General features: G+C 41.8%; 2 protein-coding genes across 2 annotated transcripts in view; one reads left to right on the top strand and one right to left on the bottom strand.

Moving 5' to 3' along the window:
- Window positions 1-230, bottom strand: part of LOC111233150 (CD276 antigen homolog) — a 6,518-nt gene extending 6,288 nt beyond the window's left edge. Inside the window, exon 1 of the mRNA XM_022760907.1 lies at window positions 191-230. Coding sequence (XP_022616628.1) covers window positions 191-230 — 40 coding nt within the window. The remainder of the gene's footprint in view (window positions 1-190) is intronic.
- A 10,093-nt stretch (window positions 231-10,323) lies between these two features.
- Window positions 10,324-14,570, top strand: LOC111233151 (low affinity immunoglobulin gamma Fc region receptor II-like). The gene is made up of 7 exons (XM_022760908.1): window positions 10,324-10,354; window positions 11,731-11,766; window positions 12,567-12,830; window positions 12,910-13,152; window positions 13,230-13,388; window positions 13,579-13,665; window positions 14,389-14,570. The coding sequence occupies exons 1-7, from the start codon at window positions 10,324-10,326 to the stop codon at window positions 14,568-14,570; spliced, it is 1,002 nt and encodes a 333-aa protein (XP_022616629.1).
- The last annotated feature ends 5,234 nt before the right edge of the window (window positions 14,571-19,804 follow it).

The raw sequence follows: 19,804 nt of genomic DNA on the forward strand, positions 1-19,804 counted from the left end.
GGGGGGGGGGGGGGGGGGGGAAAGGGGGGGGGGGGGTCCAAGCTGCAGCAAAGTCCTGACGAGCGTTCAGTCTGAATGACGTCAGATGCGGCGTTTAGATGTTTGCTCATCTTGTCGTTACATGTTCAGCTGCAGCAGCTCTGGCTGCTTCTCTCTATCACGTCCTCTGACGGCTGAAACTGTCACTCACCATCTCGCACCTGGACCAACAGCTGTGAGGCTTCCTCCATAAAGATGCTAAATAAACACATATCCATCATATTATAAACAGTAGGCGCCAAAGGTCTGAGACACTTTCCCGAGTGTGAAGTTAGACATGTTGAATATTAATAAGAAACACATATAAACAAACCGATGTTTTAACATGTATGTTGTTTTAATAAATTTTACATGCAAAACAGATGCCTTCTATGTAAAAATTCCTCGCATAGATATTTTTAATAAATATACATATGCAAATTTTACTATGGCGATATCACATGTTGGTTACGGAAGTAAGAGAGAATTTTTTTTCAAGAAAAACGTCAGAAAAGAAAAATCGTGCGTGGACCTGATCCTCTTCCGCATGTTATGAACCTATAATGATCCTCTGGAGATATGTGAGATAGTAATGATGTATAGCTGTATAGCTGGCGTGTACGGCCACATCATCACCCCCCCCCCCCCTCCGCCCACACCACACTATAATTTCTATATATTATATATGAAACTCAGCCGTGATGAGCCAGAACAGCAGCTACCGTCGTCACCGTGAAACAGAACCAGCAGAGCACACGAGGGGCGCGGCGGGAAGAGACAAAGAAGACATGTTGGTTTTCTAGATGCCCCCCCCAAAAAAAAAACAAAGAGGCCAGAGATCTTCCAGAAAAACTTGCACACAAACACTCTGCAAGCAAGGCCGGAATGTGTGTGTGTGTGTGTGTGTGTGTGTGTCTGTGTGTGTGTGTGTGTGGTCTGTGTTGTGTGTGTGTGTGTGTGTGTGTGTGTGATGTGTGTGTCTGTGTGGTTGTTGTGTGTGTGGTGTGTGTGTGTGTGTGCGTGCGTGTGTGTCTGTGTGTGTGTGTGTGTGTGTGTGTTGTGTGTGTTGTGTGGTGTTGTCTGTGTGTGTGTGTGTGTGCGTGCGTGCGTGCGTGTGTGTGTGTGTGTGTGTGTGGAGGGAGGGGGAGGGGTTAGAACAGTTCGGTCTATTCCAATCGTTTTTTCTTTAAATACTTTGTAATGCAAATATTTTCCATTTCATCTGATCGAATCATTAACCCCGGAAATAAAATACATCGACAAAGATGAACAGCGAACAAAAACAATAAAAGGAAACAGAACACGGACTCTTCATTAAGGGGGAGGGGCTAAATACACGTTTATTTTCTTTTCCCTCCAAACTTTAAAAAACTGTTAGAAAACATTAAAATGTCCATAAAAACAAACACGTGCTTCAAGAATAACGACAAATCATAAATACAAGTAGTAAAAATTATAAAAATAAATATAATGTAAATAAGAGGATATAATGAAAATATAATTCTGAAAATATCTAGTTCATTATAAAGTAAGTATTAAAGTAAGTAATTATTAAACAGTATAAAGTATTAATTAAGTACTAATATTTCCTCTCAATTCCACTAAAAATCCACTTACAGTTTTTTTCGATTGCATAATCAAAACCTTCCACTCACGGAGCAAAACATCGGCCCAGATTTGCACCAATATCAGCCTCACACTTTCTGCAAAACACTAAACACACTAGTATCCACGATGTCACTTCCTTGCAATCCCAAAGCACCGACTGTCACATTACCACACCTGTGAGCCAACTGGTTAAACACAGCCGTCAGGTGCGCAAACACATGAGTGCTTAATTGTAGACACACCATCAGGTTTAAGAACTATAAAATGCAGCACATGAGTTCACCTGTCTTCAACCAAAAATGGAAGGAGTCAGAAGAAGAAGAGTGAGGGTGAGAGGGGGAATCCACAGAGGAGGAGAAGGAGGTAGAGGAAGAGGAAGAGGTGGAGGCCGTGCCAGAGGTAGAGGCTGAGGTGGAGGAAGAGGAAGAGGAAGAGGAAGAAGAAGAGGAAGAGGAAGAGGAAGAAGAAGAAGAAGAGGAAGAGGAAGAGGAAGACCTGAAGCAGGAGGAGAACGTGCTCAAAGAAGAAGAGGACCGAATTTATCAAATGAAACTGACGCAGCACTAGTTGACCATGTTGTCCTTCATGCCAATATGGGCCCTTACAGCACATCTCCCACTCTCTTGCACGACAGCGTCACAGCAGTAAACCATGTACAGTATCATCTGGGACAATGTGTCATTGCACCGCTCTGCTCTGGTGCTGAACTGGTTTCTACACCATCCACAGTTTACAGGACTCTACCCTCCACCATACTCTCCGTTTCTAAACCCAGTGGAAGAGTTTTTCTCTGCATGGCGGTGGAGGGTTGACGACCTCCGGCCCCAGTCTCAGGTACCCCTCATTCAGCCATGGAGGAGGCCTGTGACCAAGTCCACGCCGCAGCTGTGCAGGGATGGATTCGATGTTCGAGACGGTTCTTCCCACGTTGTCTTGCCAATGAGGATATCGCCTGTGATGGTGATGAAATTCTCCGACCAGATCCAGCTAGGTGCAGAGATAATGTCTCGTAATTGTAACCTGTATTTTCTGTTTGTGTGATATTTGCTGAGCTGACAGTGTGATGCACACGACTGCAGTAGCATGAAAACTGGGACATGTTTTGTTGTGATTCTCCATGTTGACACGTTGACTGATTTGGGTGTATGGAGAGAAATGAATGATAGTTTCATCAGTCTGCAGCATTGGTCTTGTGTAGTGTTTGGTGAATTGATTGTATATTTGCACTTCCTCTGTACTTCACCTACAGTGCCCTCATCACTGAGAAGTGTCATTGTTAAAGTGTTTCAGGTTCAGCACAGCAGTGTGTAACAGGTTCAAACAGAATGAAGTCATGAAACATGTGTGTTTCATATGGTAACAAACAATAGTTTTTATAAATTAGAGTAAAGTTTTTACAAGAGTGTTTGATTTTGCAAAGGATGTGAGGTGTTCTGTAATTGTGTGTAGTGTTTTGAGAAACCGGCCGTTTTCCAAATGGTGCTTAAGAAATCGGAAAAAACTATAAATTGGGGTTGATTTTTTTTAACGTGATTTACCATAAAGGATTTTCAAATCAACAATAAATTCATAGTCATAATTATTATTTTCATAATAATAAGTAATGGCATATTTAAGTTCAATATTGAAATTATTTTTACTTTTACAAATGATATAATTTGTCAATTGAGCCCGAGAGGTAATTGAGTGATGTCCAGGAAAGTGGTGGGACGCCTTCACCTCTCTCTGATGGAAACAGGAAATTCATTATCACCCAAAACATTTTAGAAAGGAGACTGTGATAAAATCTAAAAGATAATCTTGTACACAGCTTTGATAAAGATGTAATGGCAGTGACATTCATCACATACTGAGCTTGTGAAAGGAAATAAAATTCACTCCCCTGATTCTTTGGCTGCATTTCTTTATTGTTGAACATTTTTTTCATTTTCCATCTTAATCTGATCAGATCCTCGTTGTTTTCTCAGTTACACAGAATCCAAAATACAATATAAGCTTTAATTTCATCATGTGTGCATGAAAATAGTCAAATGTCTGATTAAAAATAAACAGGGGACTCACATTAGCAGGTTTGTGGTGTTTGATCCATCCTGGAGAAATAGTGATGCTGTGTGTAAACCTGCAGTGAGTTTCAGTTGTTTATCAGACGACACAGATTCCTGTGCTGCTGTCACGTGTTTCCACACTTGACTGGAAAAAGTCTTCTCACTTCCTCTGTGGACACCAGCTTCACTTCCCTTCGCTTACATTAACAGCAGCTGTGATTCGCTCCTGTTGTCAGTGTATCACAATGTAATAATAATAAACTTTATTTGTATTGTACCTTTCATGCAAGAAATGTAGCACAAAGTGCTTTACAACAAAGAAATAACCTGCAGTGCTTCACACAAAAAGACCTAAAATAAATGTAAAACATTGTTAAAAGCATTGATCTAAAATTAAAAATATTAAAAATATTAAAATGAGATGAAATAGTGAATTAAATAATAAATCATTAAATGACAAGACATTTAAAAGAAGTGCTGAGCAGAAATGTGGCGCAAGGTGCAAAATTTCAGAGCGAGTTAAAGGATAAAGTGAAGAAATAAGTTTTGAGATTACTTAGTGAACTTCCTCTCTGATATCCATAGATATCTATATCTGTTACCTATAGGTAGTGTGTTCCATAACTTTTACTGACATGTCTACATGTGCAACTCGTAGAGTGTCTCATTCAAACCTGTCCCCCTGCAAACAAAGGCGGGTGGGAACCAAAAGTGCTCCACACTAAAGACGTTCTAAATAACCAACCTAAATGTTACACCTCCAAATTATATGTGTAAACAATAAAGTGCTGCAACTGATAAAGAATTTATATAATGATCTGAGTGAAGTGATATTAATTAATAATATAATAAACTCAAATAATATTGAAGCATTTAATATACAACACAAATTAATATGGTTAATTTACAGAATTAAAATAATCCAAATGTGTATAATAAGTGAGGTTAAAAAAATGTTCTAATTACCTTTACTGAAACTACTAGGCCTACAGACAAACATCACTGGATTACTGTGATACTAAAGAAAACTAATGTATTAACCTACTAATTTTGTTGTTTTTTACATGCCTTTCAGTTCAGTCCATTTATATTTTGTATATTGAAATATGTCCTGTGTGGTGTGAAGTTATTTTTGGACATCATTATGGGGAAATGTTTATTTTTGGTAAGATACTGAAGTTTTTTCTGTTTGGAGTAGACCTTGAACGCCTCAGATCCGTTTTCTGTTTGTGTTTTGGCTACAGACAGGTGTCAATCAATCAGTGTCAGCGAATCGGTGTTGAGTTGGGATGAACATTGTAGCACATCGGATTCTGAGAGGGGCGGGGCTAAAAGTCAGGACGAGAGAGACGCAGGTGAAGAATGGAGACGTGACGCTCTGTTTAATAAGCTCGTTAAGCTCTGTTGAGTTCCTCCATTTTAGTCACGTTAAGAGCCGGTGGTTTTTATAGAAGGATGTACCTCGTTAAATCGTGAAGGAGAGCAGGTTTTAAGTGGTTTGCGTCGGTAATGTTGCTAAATTAGCACAAACGCTGTAGCACGTTTGGACTGTAAGAACCAGTTAGCTAACATTTGCTAGCTAACTCATTTTCGCGCTCGTTCCACTGGAGGAGAAGATACTGACTGCAGGAGTGTTTTTCACCAAGTTTCTGGGTGAGTATGAATCCTAAAAACTATTTTATTACGTTAGTTAGTTTAGACTAAGTCATTTGATTGGACGAGACGTATTCCATGAGTGCTGATAAAACAGCATGGGACTTTTAACTTCATGTATCACTCCGCTTAACCGTCAATTAGCGTAACTTTAAGGGTCGTTATCTATCTTAGATTAACTTTGCAAAGATGAAAATATTTCCATAAACAACATTTGAATTAAATGATGTCTGGTCGTCAGAGGAGGATGAAGGAAGAAGCCTGGATACTTCAGAAACACCTGAGCTAACGTGTCGACGAAGTAGCAAGCTAGTGTGCCCTGTGCAGTAGAGTTGTGACGTTCATGAACGAGCCGAATCTTTTGACCGGCTCATTAACATGAACGATGGGAACCGAGTCGCGTTTGGTTGGGAGCCGTTCTTTTTTTTCTCTCTCTCCCTGAGTTCACACCTATGGTTCACACAGATGCTCACACAAGCTCCTCCTTGCTCCTCCACTGAGTGAGACGGAGAGAGCATGGGGAGGAGCGCTCATTTCATATGCAAATATTGCATGAGTTGTGCACGCTCCTTTGACTTGAGTGCCTCATTAAAAAAAAAGTGCCTCAGAGTCGGCAGTGCAGTCAACAGCAGCCTGAAGGAGGGGGAGGACCGTCCGTCGTTCTGCAAAATGAGCCAAAGAAAAAGGAGCAGCATTTGGATGCACTTTTCGCTTGAGGCAGACAGTAAGGCTAAATGCAATATTTGCCAGAAGATGATTTCATTTAAGTCTGGCTCCACAAACAATTTGCACAGGCATTTTAAAACTCAACACCCAACTGTTAAAATCTCAGAGGTGAGGAGAGAGCATGACTCTGACGATGAAGTGGAGAGTGCCAGTACTTCTGCCTCCAGCTACAGCAGCAGCCTCTGTTACCACTGGGCCCACATCTTTGCCTGGCCAGGCACCTGGTAAAACAATTCCTGCTGCTACCACAAAATCTAAACAAACGTCTCTCAGTCATGACTTCACAGTCTCCTATTTACAATGAATCCATATCAGACTTTAAAATCTTGTCCACATGTCAAATGAAGCTATAATCAGTATTTCAGAATAATTCAAAGATCCAGCTCCCTCCAAAGAGCCATAAATCCCATCTCTACTGTGCAGGTTTGTGTTGCTTAGCAACAGTCCAGTTGCGGAACTATTTGTGTTGGCATAGTCAAATAAATGATGTTTATTTAACTAATATGGCGCTCATAGAACTGATGTGTAAAAGCAATATCACACTCAAGCTCGTGTTGTACTGAACCCTTCGTGATATTGCTTAAAAAATCAGTCATAGTTAATCCAGACTTTGTGTGTTTCATTGACAGTGTGCTTCAGACACTGCCACCATGCTGCAGCAGAGGTGCTCAGACTACTTTCTGCACATGGATCAAGCCTCAGGACAGGTGTTCTTCAGCCGCTGGACAGAGGGTTTACACCTCCTGGCTCTAAAATATTCCTGCCTTTTCCCACGGGACAGTGAGTAATGACAGTATTCCTTTCAAAATGAGCTCCAACACTCTGGTACTATAAACTGAAACTAAAACCTGGGTGTTATTATTTGACTTTATTTTGTTTTGGGTGGAATAAATGTTTTCCATTTGATTTGCGTTTAATCCTTGTGTTTTGACATTTATTCATGTTCAAACCCAACAGTTAGAAATCTAAGCGCTTGGTAATAGTTTCAACTCTTTTAAAGTTTGAACTGTCACACCACAAAGTGATTTAACTGAGACTTTTCTATTGTGATGAATATAATTCAAGTTAAAGTGTAATGTTTCCTGTTGTCTTGTGGGAAAAAACAAGGAAAGTGTTCATTTTTTAAGCGTGTGTAATCTAAATATTTTGTTTAATCATTATTTTTCATATGGTCAATTTAAATTTAAATTTTATTAATTTGTTATTTTTGTTTAATTGCACTGGTATTTATTTTGAGTTCATTAAATATAGTGGAGCAAAAGAGAAAATAGATTTGTTTTGAAATAATATTACAATTTGAAAAGAAACATTTCCCGTAGATTTATTTCCAGTTAAGATGTCTACCATTGTTTCTGAAGGAATACAAACATTAGTCTGAGTGTGAGTGACGTAGTCCCACAGTGGAGGCACCGCCATATGGATTACTAATGTTTATTTGTTTCATTCTAGCCTCTGATAATAACAACTACTGGTACAGGGAGGTTTAGCAAAGTCACCACCAAACACTAAGTCCTCAGGATCCTGTTCATACAAACCTCAGAAATAGTAGCCCAGTTTATATTTTACATTCAGCGGCAAGGAGCAGTTATAATGAAAAGAAAAAAAAATGAATAATGATAATCAGAAGAAGCAGGAACTCAAGCTTTAGTAAACATAATAACAGAAAACCTCCTGTGAACCAGACATATATAAATGCAGTGTTTAGTCAGAGCGCCCTCTGCTGGCACAGACTGATCACTGCTGCTCAACTTTCAAACAATTATACTAACAACTAATACTGTGATATCTGCTGCTGGTGCATTCTGGGAACATTAAGAGACACCAGTGACCTAACAGTTGACATTTTACAGATGTTTTTTAGATTTACAGATGTGCAACATCATACATGTCTGTCATACAGGTGTGTGAATCCAGACTTTATATTTCATAAAGATTATCATTTGTTCTCTGTGTTTTACAGTTAACTGGGGTTTTCAGTCGTTATAACAGGCGTGACAGAGCTGCCATCAACAAACAGGAAACCTCTTTTTCTACCGTGAGAAGCAGCAGCTTCAAATTCAGTTGTGCTTCCTCACTGACACCTCTGCAGAAGTTGTGAAGTTGTGATTTTGCCGTGTGTTTGATAGTAGTCAGACTCTGCTCTGCTTCTTTCAGGTTGTGATTCAGTCTCTGACATATCGTGTTCTCAAAGGTTAAAAGATCGTAGTTACTTTTTAACGGATGTTTCTATTAATATCTGGTAAATGCTGGTGGAATCTCTCTCCACTTTATATTTCATATGCTTGTGAGATTATACACAACTCAGAGGCGGAGCTAGAAGGAGATTGACAGATAACACTTTGCATTTTGGGCATTTATTGTACATTTATCTACCATTTTATTCACATGTTGCACTACTTTTATGAATCCAAGACTTTGGTTAACCTATTTCAATTCATCCACATCAGTAAAGGTTTGGAGAATTTCAAAAGACCGCGGCTTGTTTCAGTGTTTGGGTCAAATTATCTCTTTGCACAGTCAAAAAGGGGCCGTCATTAGAGAAGGAGCTGAGATAGTTCTGATAATTGTGATATAAAACACTGTCACTATGGCATTATGTCATATGCAAGAACCTTTAGAAAACAATGTAGAAATCAAGAAAACTGCGGTCAGCTCAGACTGGAGATACAGAGGACAGTGGTCTCACTGTTCTGGGCCCACAGATACTTCAGTGGCCATAAGACTGACGAGCACTCGTGAAACGAGCCCACAGGTCGTCTGTGCAGCAGGTTATTATGACCCATAGTTAGGTTTTGTTGCTAGGCGACATCTAGTGGTCGTAGTAATGATGACAAGTCAACAAAACAGGAATGTGACACATGAGATCATTGTTCGATTCCCATGTGAAAGTAGCTTTAGTTTATGTTGTTTCTACTATCCGTGACCTTTCAATGTTGTTTTATTATTGTAACCATGGCAACAAAGGTCTGCTAATGTTGAGGAACTACTTATTTTAACCCAAACTACAATTGTTCCCCGAACCTAACGAAGCCATAACCGTCACTATAGTGACCATGGTGACAAAGGTAGGTTCACCACTCTCGCTATCAGAACAGATTCTCTTGTGTTTCCCATGTTTTTTTGCTTTGTGGAGGTGGTGGGTCCCCTGGGAGTTACCGTGGTGTTGCCGTAAAGTGTTGGTTGTTGTTAGAAACTGTTTTGACATGGTCCAGGAAGGTGTGGCCCTTCGCAGCTGCTGTAGACTCGCGAAGGCCGAACCAAAATGAGACCTCTGGCCTACAGAGTGTTTTCCCTTCGATTCACAAGCTGTTTCCCACCCTTACCTTTGCATTGAAAAGTGTAGCACCTGTTGCCTAGCAACCTTGACAAAACGTAACGTAAACGTTTTAGGTCTCTTGGTTTTACCAGTTGTACCGTTAGCTGTTGAACTGAGCTGGAACACAAGACTTAAATACAACACTGTAATCCTCAGGCTCTTTGTTGGTGCTGTTTGCTTTAATTACATGCGTGCAATGAATCCTGGGATATGTTGGACCATGACGGGGTCCACCTGTCGGAGCCTTCGTTGTCCAGGAAACAAAGGCCACGTTCGAAGGAGCCTTTAAAATAGGCCAGTGTGGTTGCGCCGCTGTGACGCAGTCGGTCTTCAGGTGCTGCCAGTAAACACAGTTCATCTCGGACGTGGTTTCTCTGCATGCCTTCAGAAATGCCTCTTAGAGACCACGTGCAGAAGGTAGCGTACAACACGGCTCAGCCACATGTCCTTAATACCCCTTTACCACATGCGCACACGTACTGGCTGCTGACATGCAAGTACGCACACACTTCCTCCACGTTTCCCAGTAGCTCGACCATTTTAACATCTGAGAGATGAAGGGAGATGAAGTGGCTTCATGTTTTGCTGCAGCCCAGAACTTCCATTCATCCTGACTTCACTAAGTGTTTTCATTAGTTGTTATTGGTGAGTTTATTAGTGATAATAAACCAGTGTGTTGCTCTCAATCAGTTGGAGGATTAAAGTCTCGTCACCGTGAAAGAAGCTGTGGAGTCGATACGCACTTTCACCATCTCTACCTTCTTTCTTTTTACCGCTGCACATCTGTATTCAACATATAGAAATAGAAAAGAACAAAACACCAAAGTAACATTTCTCTCAGAGGTAGAAACTGAGAAAACCACAACCAGACTCTCACTTGCAGAGAGGAAGAGGGAGGGCTTTACTTCGACTCAGTAAAACAAAAAAAAACACACTCGCTAAATCAGTAAGTGAAGCATGGAGGACTCGTCTCTGCGACGTCTGCTCTGTAAGTGACTCTTTTTCTGTCTATACAAGTGATGATGACTGAGAGTCTTATTCAGAAGGAACTGCAGCTTCTCAAAGGTGCTGGAACAACTTTCCTGCCATGTACCTGAAGAACCATGAGCAGGGTGCGCGAATCAAGGAAAAACTGGCTGCTGCGATTTAAAGGAGGCGGGGGGGGGGGGCGTCGCAGCAAGTACAGATCTGTACAAGGGCGTAGGTTTGGCCTCAACATTGGTAGCGACGCAACAAAACGGCTAACCTTACAAAACAAATGTCTTTTAAATGCTGTCAACCAATTAGTTTAACATAGTTATATTTGATTATCTGTCATTTTTAAATTTCACTTAAAACCCTGAACCTGTTTCCTCATCAGCTGATCTACCTACTATAAAATAATTCATTCATGGTGACATTTTTATTGGATTTCTCAACAGAAATTCAGCTCATGCTTTGATATATCCACCATTTTATGTATACTGCTGCTAGCAACCTGACTGCTAGCGTGCATAACATAAAAGCCATGGTTAGCTTGCTAGTTAACGTTAGCTAACGTGGTTAAACAACATCAGTTGACATTTTTCTGGTGACGTCAGATGATATCCTCAACTGTCGTGAGCCTTCAGATAGCTCCCGCACTTTAGGCAAATCAAATGCTACCATTCCTAAAGTGGTTGTCTTGGAGACGCCGCCTGTTGGAGGGAACATCAGAATGACCTAATATGACTTCAGTCTAAACGTAGTGTGAACGAGTTCACTCAAATATTGGTGTGGACATGTTGTTACCGTCCACATGCAAACCTACGCCGTGGCTCTAAATCATAGTGTTGTACCTTTGGAGACGACTGTCCTCTGCTGCTTTGTCTTTGATGGTTAGCTCTAGTGTCTGTTCAGGAAGTGATGAGGTAAAACTGTACCTCAGGCCTTCACATCATCTCTGCAAAGCGTCTGCCACTAACGGTTCAGACCTCGCTTCAAGGACGTGGGCGCAAAACACCCTCAAGTCTTCTCCTTAAGGTTTCCGCAAAGTTCCCGTCAAAACGATAAGAGGCTGAAATAGCAGAGCAATGCTGTAATGTTGCCGGCTTCAGTAATGGTCTCCATGGAAACTGTAGAACTTTACTGCTGTAAAATCTCTTTCACTGCTGTAAATCACTAAACTGACCCTTTTAAGAGATTCTGTGCAACACCCTTAAGTCAGTCCCTCGGCTGAGGAGAAATTAAACCCTCAGTGTCAAACGTAAGGTGTTTTTTTTCAACCGGCCTGAGATCTTTACTCTGGCCTCCTGTGAGAAGCTGAGAGCTGGTTTAGTTCACACAAGACGTAGGACCTGGTTTCTCTACCTCTTGATCTGGTTCCATGTGAACTCTTTCTTTCAGGGCTGATCCTGTCGCTGTGCTGCGTGTCCGCCAAAGGTGAGTACGTGACATGTCGCTGTTCAGAAACCACCTGACCATGTGTAGGAAACTGGCTGAGACGCGTCAGAGTTCAGGAAATGTTAAGAGCAATCTGAGATGAAGCTTTTTTCAGTCACTTCCTGTTTTTACTCTGTAGAATCTACAGCAGTCAAAGCAAATGTAGAACCCACACACTATTAATAAAGATGGACGTCGCCTCTGTGACGTCAGCCAACAGTTTCTGAAGCTCAGAGTGAGCTAGTTGCCAGCTTAATCCAAAATGGGAAAAGAGGAGGGCGTGTGTGGAGCTGAGAGATCATAGTGACACTCATACGCTCAACCCACCTGTCAAAGAGGCCACGCCCTCAATCCTCCATAACTTTAGTCCTTAATAAAATGTAAACAGGTGAGTTATATAAACAGAGTGAATTATATAAACAGGTGAGTTTTATAAACAGGTGTCATGAAGGAGAAAATTAGCTCTAGAGACCCAAAACAGTTTTGTACCAGGCTGTAAACATGTTTATTTCTGCTGTAAAGTTGGACATTTATAACATGGAGTCTATGGGGACTGACTCACTGTTAAAGCCAGACTCTAGTGGCCATTAAGGAACTGCAGCTTCTGGTTCTTCACTGTTGATGCTTCAGTTTCAGTCTGGAGGTTGATGCTTTTTAGAAGTAGCTGTTATAAAGACAGAGAAACACAGAGCCTCACTGCTCTGAGAGGGTGTTTCTTCTTAGTTAGAAGGTATTATATTTATTGAAAATACAATCACCTGTCCAAGTATGGCATTAACGGCCCCTCCCCTTCCCTCCAGCTGGTCTGACGGTGAGTCCCAGCAGCTCTCAGCTGTTTAAAGGAGCCTCTGTCTCTCTGAGCTGTGAGGAGGACGACAGCTCTGCTGGATGGAGGCTGAGGAGGAACACCACCAGAGAAACCAGGACTCAGTGTGGAGCTGACTGGGGAAGATCAGCTGGTTCTTCCTGTAACATCAGCTACATCCTCCCAGGCGACAGTGGAGTTTACTGGTGTGAGTCCAGAGAGGGAGCAACCAGTAACAGCATCAGCATCACTGTCACTGGTAAGATCAGACTGTGGAGTCAGTGTTGATGAAGCTGTGTGTAAATGGATGAAATGCTGTAGTTTGTCTGTGTGTTGAGGTGGAGCAGTGATCCTGCAGAGTCCTGTCCTCCCTGTGATGGAGGGACATGATGTCACTCTGCACTGTAAAACAAAGACCCCTCCCTCCAACCTCCCAGCTGCTTTCTATAAAGATGGCTCCCTCATCAAAGAGACTACAGGTCACATGACCATCCACCATGTTGACAAGTCTGATGAAGGCCTCTACAGCTGTGACATCAGAGGTCATGGAGAGTCTCCGCCCAGCTGGATCACTGTCACAGGTCAGGAGGTCAAAGGTCAGGACTTTGTAAACAGTGTCGGTCTCCTCCTTTTATCACAAATTATTTCTTGTTAACAGGAAACCCCCCCACTCCTCCTGCAACTCTCTGTGGTTCTGGTTGCTCCTCCCCCTCCGGTGAATCTCCTCCACTCACAGTGTTGTGGTCCGTCTGTGGTCTGATTGTTCTGGTTGTTCTGGTTCTGCTGGTGAGACGACGCTTCCTGAGGAAACCTACAGGTGAGACAGACCTGATACAGAGACATCATCAGAACCTCACAATGATATGATTTACCAGCGCTCCCTGAAGGCATCACATCCAGGCTACAGTAGACATCAGCAGGGGCTCCACTGAAGGGGGGCGGGGGGGGGACAGCATCAGTTCACTGGCTTCTCAAATTACTCTGTTGGTCACCTTGGTTCAATCTAGGTCCAGAGGAAGAGGCAGGACTTGATGACATCACAGATGACATCACATCATCACATCACCTACAAAACCCGAGCAGACAAAGCGGAGGTATCGTAGAGCTGTTGATGGATTCAGCTTTATTTATTTATTTATGAGAATAAACAGCGCAGTGAACCAATGACGTCACAAACCCCAGGAACCAATCCTGTCAGCTTGTGGGGACGGGGGGCGTGGCTAAATAAACCTGAAACTTTGTCAGTAGAGGGAGAGAGAGTTAGCATTAGCACAACTGCTAACACTGCGTCAGCCACTGCCAGTTACAAGCTAACAAACAACATGAACAAATAAAAGATGCTAACTACACTAACTGTTCTGAAAAGATGCTAACTATGCTAACCATTCTGAAAAGATGCTAACTAGCTAACGGCTCTGATCCGTCTGCTAGTCTCTGGTTCTGGTCTCAACAGACTCGGAGTCTGGGTCTGACTGAGTCTCTCTGATGTTTCCTCCTCTCACCATCTTCATACTGTCTTCTCTCTCACCTGACCCAGATTCCTCAACCAGGAAGTAAGAGGAGATGAAAACCATGTTGGAGTGTAAAACACGTCTGGAGGAACACAGATGATTTAATTAACCTTTAAATTTGAACTGAGGCTTTGGTTTAGTAAAGTTTGGTCGACATGGTTGTTTCCTTTTGCTGAAGTGAGACAGAAGAGAGAAGCTCTGTTGTCGTTTCCTGTTTCATTAAAAACCACCGGCCGAGTGATGTCACTACATCCTGATGTTTGCAGCTGTAAAAATAATCAGAGTATAATGACTCTTCTGTTGCAGAGACTGATGCAGCTGCAGTTTACGCAGCAGTGAGAAGAACAGCAGACGTCAGAGGTACAACAGGCTCCGCCCACAGAGGTCACGAGTGTTTATCACATGATCCATGTGTGTGTCCACCTGACCCAGGGATCGTCTACTCTTCACTCAGGTTCTCACCAGGTTCTCACCAGTCTGACCACTGACGTCCTGCTGCTGGTTAGCTGCTCACTAACTGGTCTCAATGTTATTTATTTCATTGTATGTTACACACACACACACACACACACACACACACACACACACACACACACACACACACACACACACACACACACACACACACACCTCCTGTCAGTTTATGTATTTCAATATGTGCTGCTCATAGTAAATTAATCAATAACTGCTATTTAAATCAGTCAATAATAAATTCAATCAATAATAAACTGAAGAGTAAAAGATTAAAAACTATCATTGTCACTATTTTCTGACATTTTATTAAAATATTAATGAGAATTGATCAATAAAACAGCTGATAAACGAACTGAAGTCATGACTGGTTGCCGCTCAGATGATGCGATGTGTGTGATTCACAGCGTCATAGAAACAGACAGACGGACATTCAGTTCCTTTGTTCCCGCTGCCATCAGGCTGTACAACAGGATAGATAAAGAATCTACCTACCCACCCCCATCCATCTATCTATCTATCTGTCTATCTGTCTATCTATCTATCATCTATCTATCTATCATCTATCTATCTATCTATCTATCTATCTATCATCTATCATCTATCTATCATCTATCCATCTATCCATCTATCTATCTATCTGTCTATCTGTCTATCCATATATCTATCATCTATCCATCTGTCTATCTATCTATCTATCATCTATCTATCTATCTATCTATCTATCTATCTATCTATCTATCTGTCTATCTGTCTATCTATCCATCTGTCTATCCATCTATCTATCTATCTATCTATCTATCTATCCATCCATCATCCATCTATCCATCTATCTATCTATCTATCTATCATCTATCTATCTATCTATCCATCTATCTATCTATCCATCATCCATCTATCTATCCATATATCTATCTATCTATCTATCTATCTATCTATCTATCTATCTATCTATCTGGTGGATCTATCAATCTATACTATCGTATCGGAGCTGTCTCATCTATTAGTTGATCTAGTCTATCTATCTTATATATCTTCTATCATCATATCCACTATGCTAATCTATCTCACTGACTAATCTTATCTCAATCTGCTACCTATCTATCCTATCATCTATCTATCTATCCAATCTATCTATCTCATATCATCTATCTATCTATCTATCTATCTATCTATCTATCTATCTATCTATCTATCTATCTATCTATCTATCTATCTATCTATCTATCTATCTATCTATCTATCGTCATCTATCTATCTATCTATCTATCTCTATATCTCCATCTCTATCATCTCTATCATCATCTATCTATCCATCTTCCATCTATTATCTTATTCTATCAATCTATCTAATCTATCTATCTTATATCTATCTATCTATCATCTATCTATCATCTATCCATACCATCTATCTATCTATTCATACTATCTATCTAATCATCTATCTAATTCTACTTGTCTACTCTACTCTACCATCCATCTACTCCATCTAATCCATCTATCTATCCATCTAATCTATTGAATCTGTTTTTGGATGACTCTGTTTTGATGGTTTTAGCTTCACTTCTGAACTGCTTACAGCTAGCAGCTGAATGTACGGCTAGCAGCTGAATGCTACGGCTAGCAGCTGAATGCTACGCTAGCAGCTGAATGCATAGCACTACGCTGAGCTAGCTACAGCTTCTTGCTGGCCTAAAACAAGCACTAGACATCTGTTTTAAATTGACTGTGAAAAACAGGGACATTTCCAGACATGGCTCCAGTGGGGAATCACCCTCTTCCATATCCAAGCTCGTCCACTGAACCAAGTTTTCATTTCTTAGTTCAAACCCAGAGTTGCAGGTTAAAAATAAACACGGCACATGTTTCTCTTGGTTTTTTTGTCTTTATTTCTGATTCCTTTTATACGACAAAGAGTCCAACTTCCAGAGAAAATAGGTTGGAATGAAACGATGAGAAACTTTAAGCTCTTGTGTGTTGTTGAGTGTCATGGATAGAGCCCATGTCTTTGTGCGTGGTTTTGTATTGAATATCAAAAAGACAGTACTTCAGGAAGACAGTGAATGGTCCACATCTCTTCAAGTCTAGGATTTCCTTTTCAACACAAACTTTTACAAAGGGGATTTAGAAGTTTTTCCCAGTTAGCAAGCATAAATATATCATTTATTCACACAAAACTAAACATACTTAATGACATAAGCAACAATATGAGGAACAAAGGACCGTTCGTAACAGGACGTCAACTAGCTTTTATAATCTCCCAGTCTGTTTAATGTGATCAGGCTCGACAGCAAATACCCCAGCTGCATTGTGGGACGTTGTACCACTCTTAAGGTTTTTTCAAAGCTTACTATGAAAACTACAGCAACAGAAAAAAGCTGGACAGACTTTTCAGGAGCTGTTCAGGTAACTTAGAAGTACCGTAGTGTCGTCAACGTTAGAGTTTTCTTACAGTTTCGATATGTGCAAATTGTCGAGTGCAAGTCTCGGGTCTAAGCTCTGTACGTTTACTTTCTTCTGTGTATATTATATATATACACACACACATATTATAATATATATATATAAAATTAATAACATTTCTCTCATAATCAACATGTTTTGATTTGTGTGTTTTCTCATGAACAAGCAGTAGAAAAGAAAAAACGCTACAAACCAGCAGCTGCTTTGGCACCTTCACACACATGGAAAAGAGAGAAGAGGTCGGAGAAAATTTCAGACAGGTCAAAGGTCACGATCCATCATCAGCAGGTGATGATGGTGGTCGCTTTCTGCATTTAACAGCAGCAACGCAGCAGCAGCAACAGCAAAGCAACGACACCACAGCGACCGACAGACCAACCATCAATCCAACATGTCCGTCCTCGTTTCCTCCGTCCACGGTCGGTCCACGATCGTCTTCCACGATCAGATCGATGACACTTCTGATGCCAGTGTCTCTCTTGTTGCGTCCTAGTTGTTCCTCTTTAAGATAACACTCATATCTCCCACGTCTTCGAAGGTGATGTTCTCAGACAACAGACCCATCGCCGCTCTTCAGCTCTGGATCTATCAGCGCCACTGGATCACGATAAGACGGATCCTGAAAGTTCGCGACCAAGTGATTGTCCGGAAGAAGAGGAGATAGATGTTTTGTTTCTTCCAGGTCAACACTCCAATGGTAGCGCCGTCACGACCACAGTGAAAGAGTGGCGTCTTCTCCGGGCTTCACTTTCACTTCCTGTGACAGCTGAACAACAGACAAATCAAGAAGTCATCAACACAGACAGAGATTCAAACAGCAACAAACACACGTCACTCTCTGATACCGAGTCACTGAGAGGTCCAGTCTTCCCTCAGAAAGTAGCTGCTCAGAGGACGTGTTATAACCGGCTCGCTAACGAACCGACTCGGTTGGTAAATGTGTGATTTTAAAACACATTCAGCGGTTCATCACCTAAAGATAATTAGCGTGGCTAGCGCTGTTCTCAGGTCTGAAACATGACGGACTGAAAAAAAGTCTGAAAATAAATAAATCTGGAATTATAAAATAAAAGTCTGCATTAATAAATAAAAATGACATCTTAAAATGTATTATTATATTCACATTCATTCATTATCTGATTAAAATGGCATTCTATAGTTGGGAAATAAACTGCTGACTGTAGTGCATGACCTAGATTACACATCCTCCTCACAGAGCTGCACACACATCCGCAGTGACTCATGCTGTTGCTATAGTAACTGAAGCAACACCCCCCCCCCTTCCCAGCGTTTCCCTGTAACATGGAGAGTGGTAATGACTCGGCAGTCTGGAGTGAATCAACGTCAAACTGAGACGGAGGTGATGTAACAGACCTGCAGTCGAGGGGGGGGGGACTCTGCAAACATTCTGGGTGCAACTGAACTCCAGACGCCTTCACTGCTCTACATGTGAGATCGCTTTCCTGTCAGAGACGTGCATCCACAGAACAGGAAGTCTTAAACTCGGGTTGTCTTCTCCTGATCCAAAACCCCAACCTGGTCCATCATGCTTTGCTGTTGCTGCCTGTGTCAACACTGTATAAAACCGCGGCGTCCAAATAAACAAACCAAATACAAAACGTATGAAACCTCAGTAACTCGCGCCACATGTTGAGGCAAAAGTTTCCCTCTTATCACCGGCTGGTTCGTGGCTGTCGGTTAAACACACCACACACACACAACACACACACACAGCTCACCTTCAGTGACATGAGAACAGATGAGGGGTACCAGAGCCAGAACAACAGAAACAGCGCCATGAGGAGCATCTCTCCCTCCTGACTGATGAGACTTCTGAGCTGCCACAGAGTTTAATACCCCCCCGCCCCCCAGCTTTACCTCCCACCGTATTGGGCGATGGGGTCTTGTCAGGAGTTGGCCACACCCTTCACTTCTGTCTACTTTTGACCACTTTGACCAGCGCTGCTGCATTGTTAGACAGATGAACAGATGTGTTGCTGCAGCGTGCACGTCCGTGCTGGTGTGCACGCTTTCAGTTAGGACGCCCCACACGTCACACGTTTCCTCTGCTGTTCTGGTTTCACAGCTGGCCTGGTGGTGAAACACGTGGTTTACATTTACTCATCACGCTGTCAGTGAGAAAACCGCCGAGCCGCTTCTCTCTGACTGTTGATGGCGACGTTATCGACGCTCCTGCTGTTTGGCTGAAATCAAACTTCTGCCAAAATAAACGCCCCGTGGATCTCGTCTATAGACCTGAACAGAGGCGGGAAAAGTCGTCGGAAAAACGCCATGAGGCCAAAGATGGTAAAGAAGAACCAACTTTATTTATAACATGGAGGATAAACCCCCCTTTAGATAAATCCGCTTGTTCTTCGTGACGACTCCTGACTGGATCTAAGACAATAAATCCATATTTGTGGATTTAGTTTTAAATGTTGCTGAGCAAGGAATTGTGGGACGGCATTTCTCCTCAGTTTCAACCTTCAGGAGGAAGAAAAGCTGTAAATGATTTTCAACTGTTTCTTGTCCATGTGGAAACCATGACAACCCTGCTCACCGCTCGCTCCTGTACTCCTGCTCTGGCACAGTCACATGACATGACACAAACCTTCACTGCTGCGTGTGAACTGATGAGTGTTTAGCAGCGTCTTAGATTCATGGAAATACAGAGCAACATGTGAGTAAAAGAGCAGATAGACGTTTAATAAATGACCCAAAATGCAAAGTTGGGTCCTTTTACTTTAAAAGAAATATCGAGACCTTCCAGCTCCGGCTGAGTCACCGT

Source organism: Seriola dumerili, unplaced genomic scaffold (genome assembly GCF_002260705.1).
Source record: "Seriola dumerili isolate Sdu_G_001 unplaced genomic scaffold, Sdu_1.0 BDQW01000372.1, whole genome shotgun sequence".
Classification (NCBI taxonomy): Eukaryota; Metazoa; Chordata; class Actinopteri; order Carangiformes; family Carangidae; genus Seriola; species Seriola dumerili.

What these genes read in the sequence shown, in the direction of transcription:
- LOC111233151 (XM_022760908.1), top strand. Translation starts at nt 10,324, where the DNA reads ATGGAGGACTCGTCTCTGCGACGTCTGCTCT. An exon ending in GTCTCTGCGACGTCTGCTCT is followed by an intron (nt 10,355 to 11,730) that starts GTAAGTGACTCT and finishes TCTTTCTTTCAG; the next exon opens with GGCTGATCCTGTCGCTGTGC. An exon ending in GTGCTGCGTGTCCGCCAAAG is followed by an intron (nt 11,767 to 12,566) that starts GTGAGTACGTGA and finishes CCTTCCCTCCAG; the next exon opens with CTGGTCTGACGGTGAGTCCC.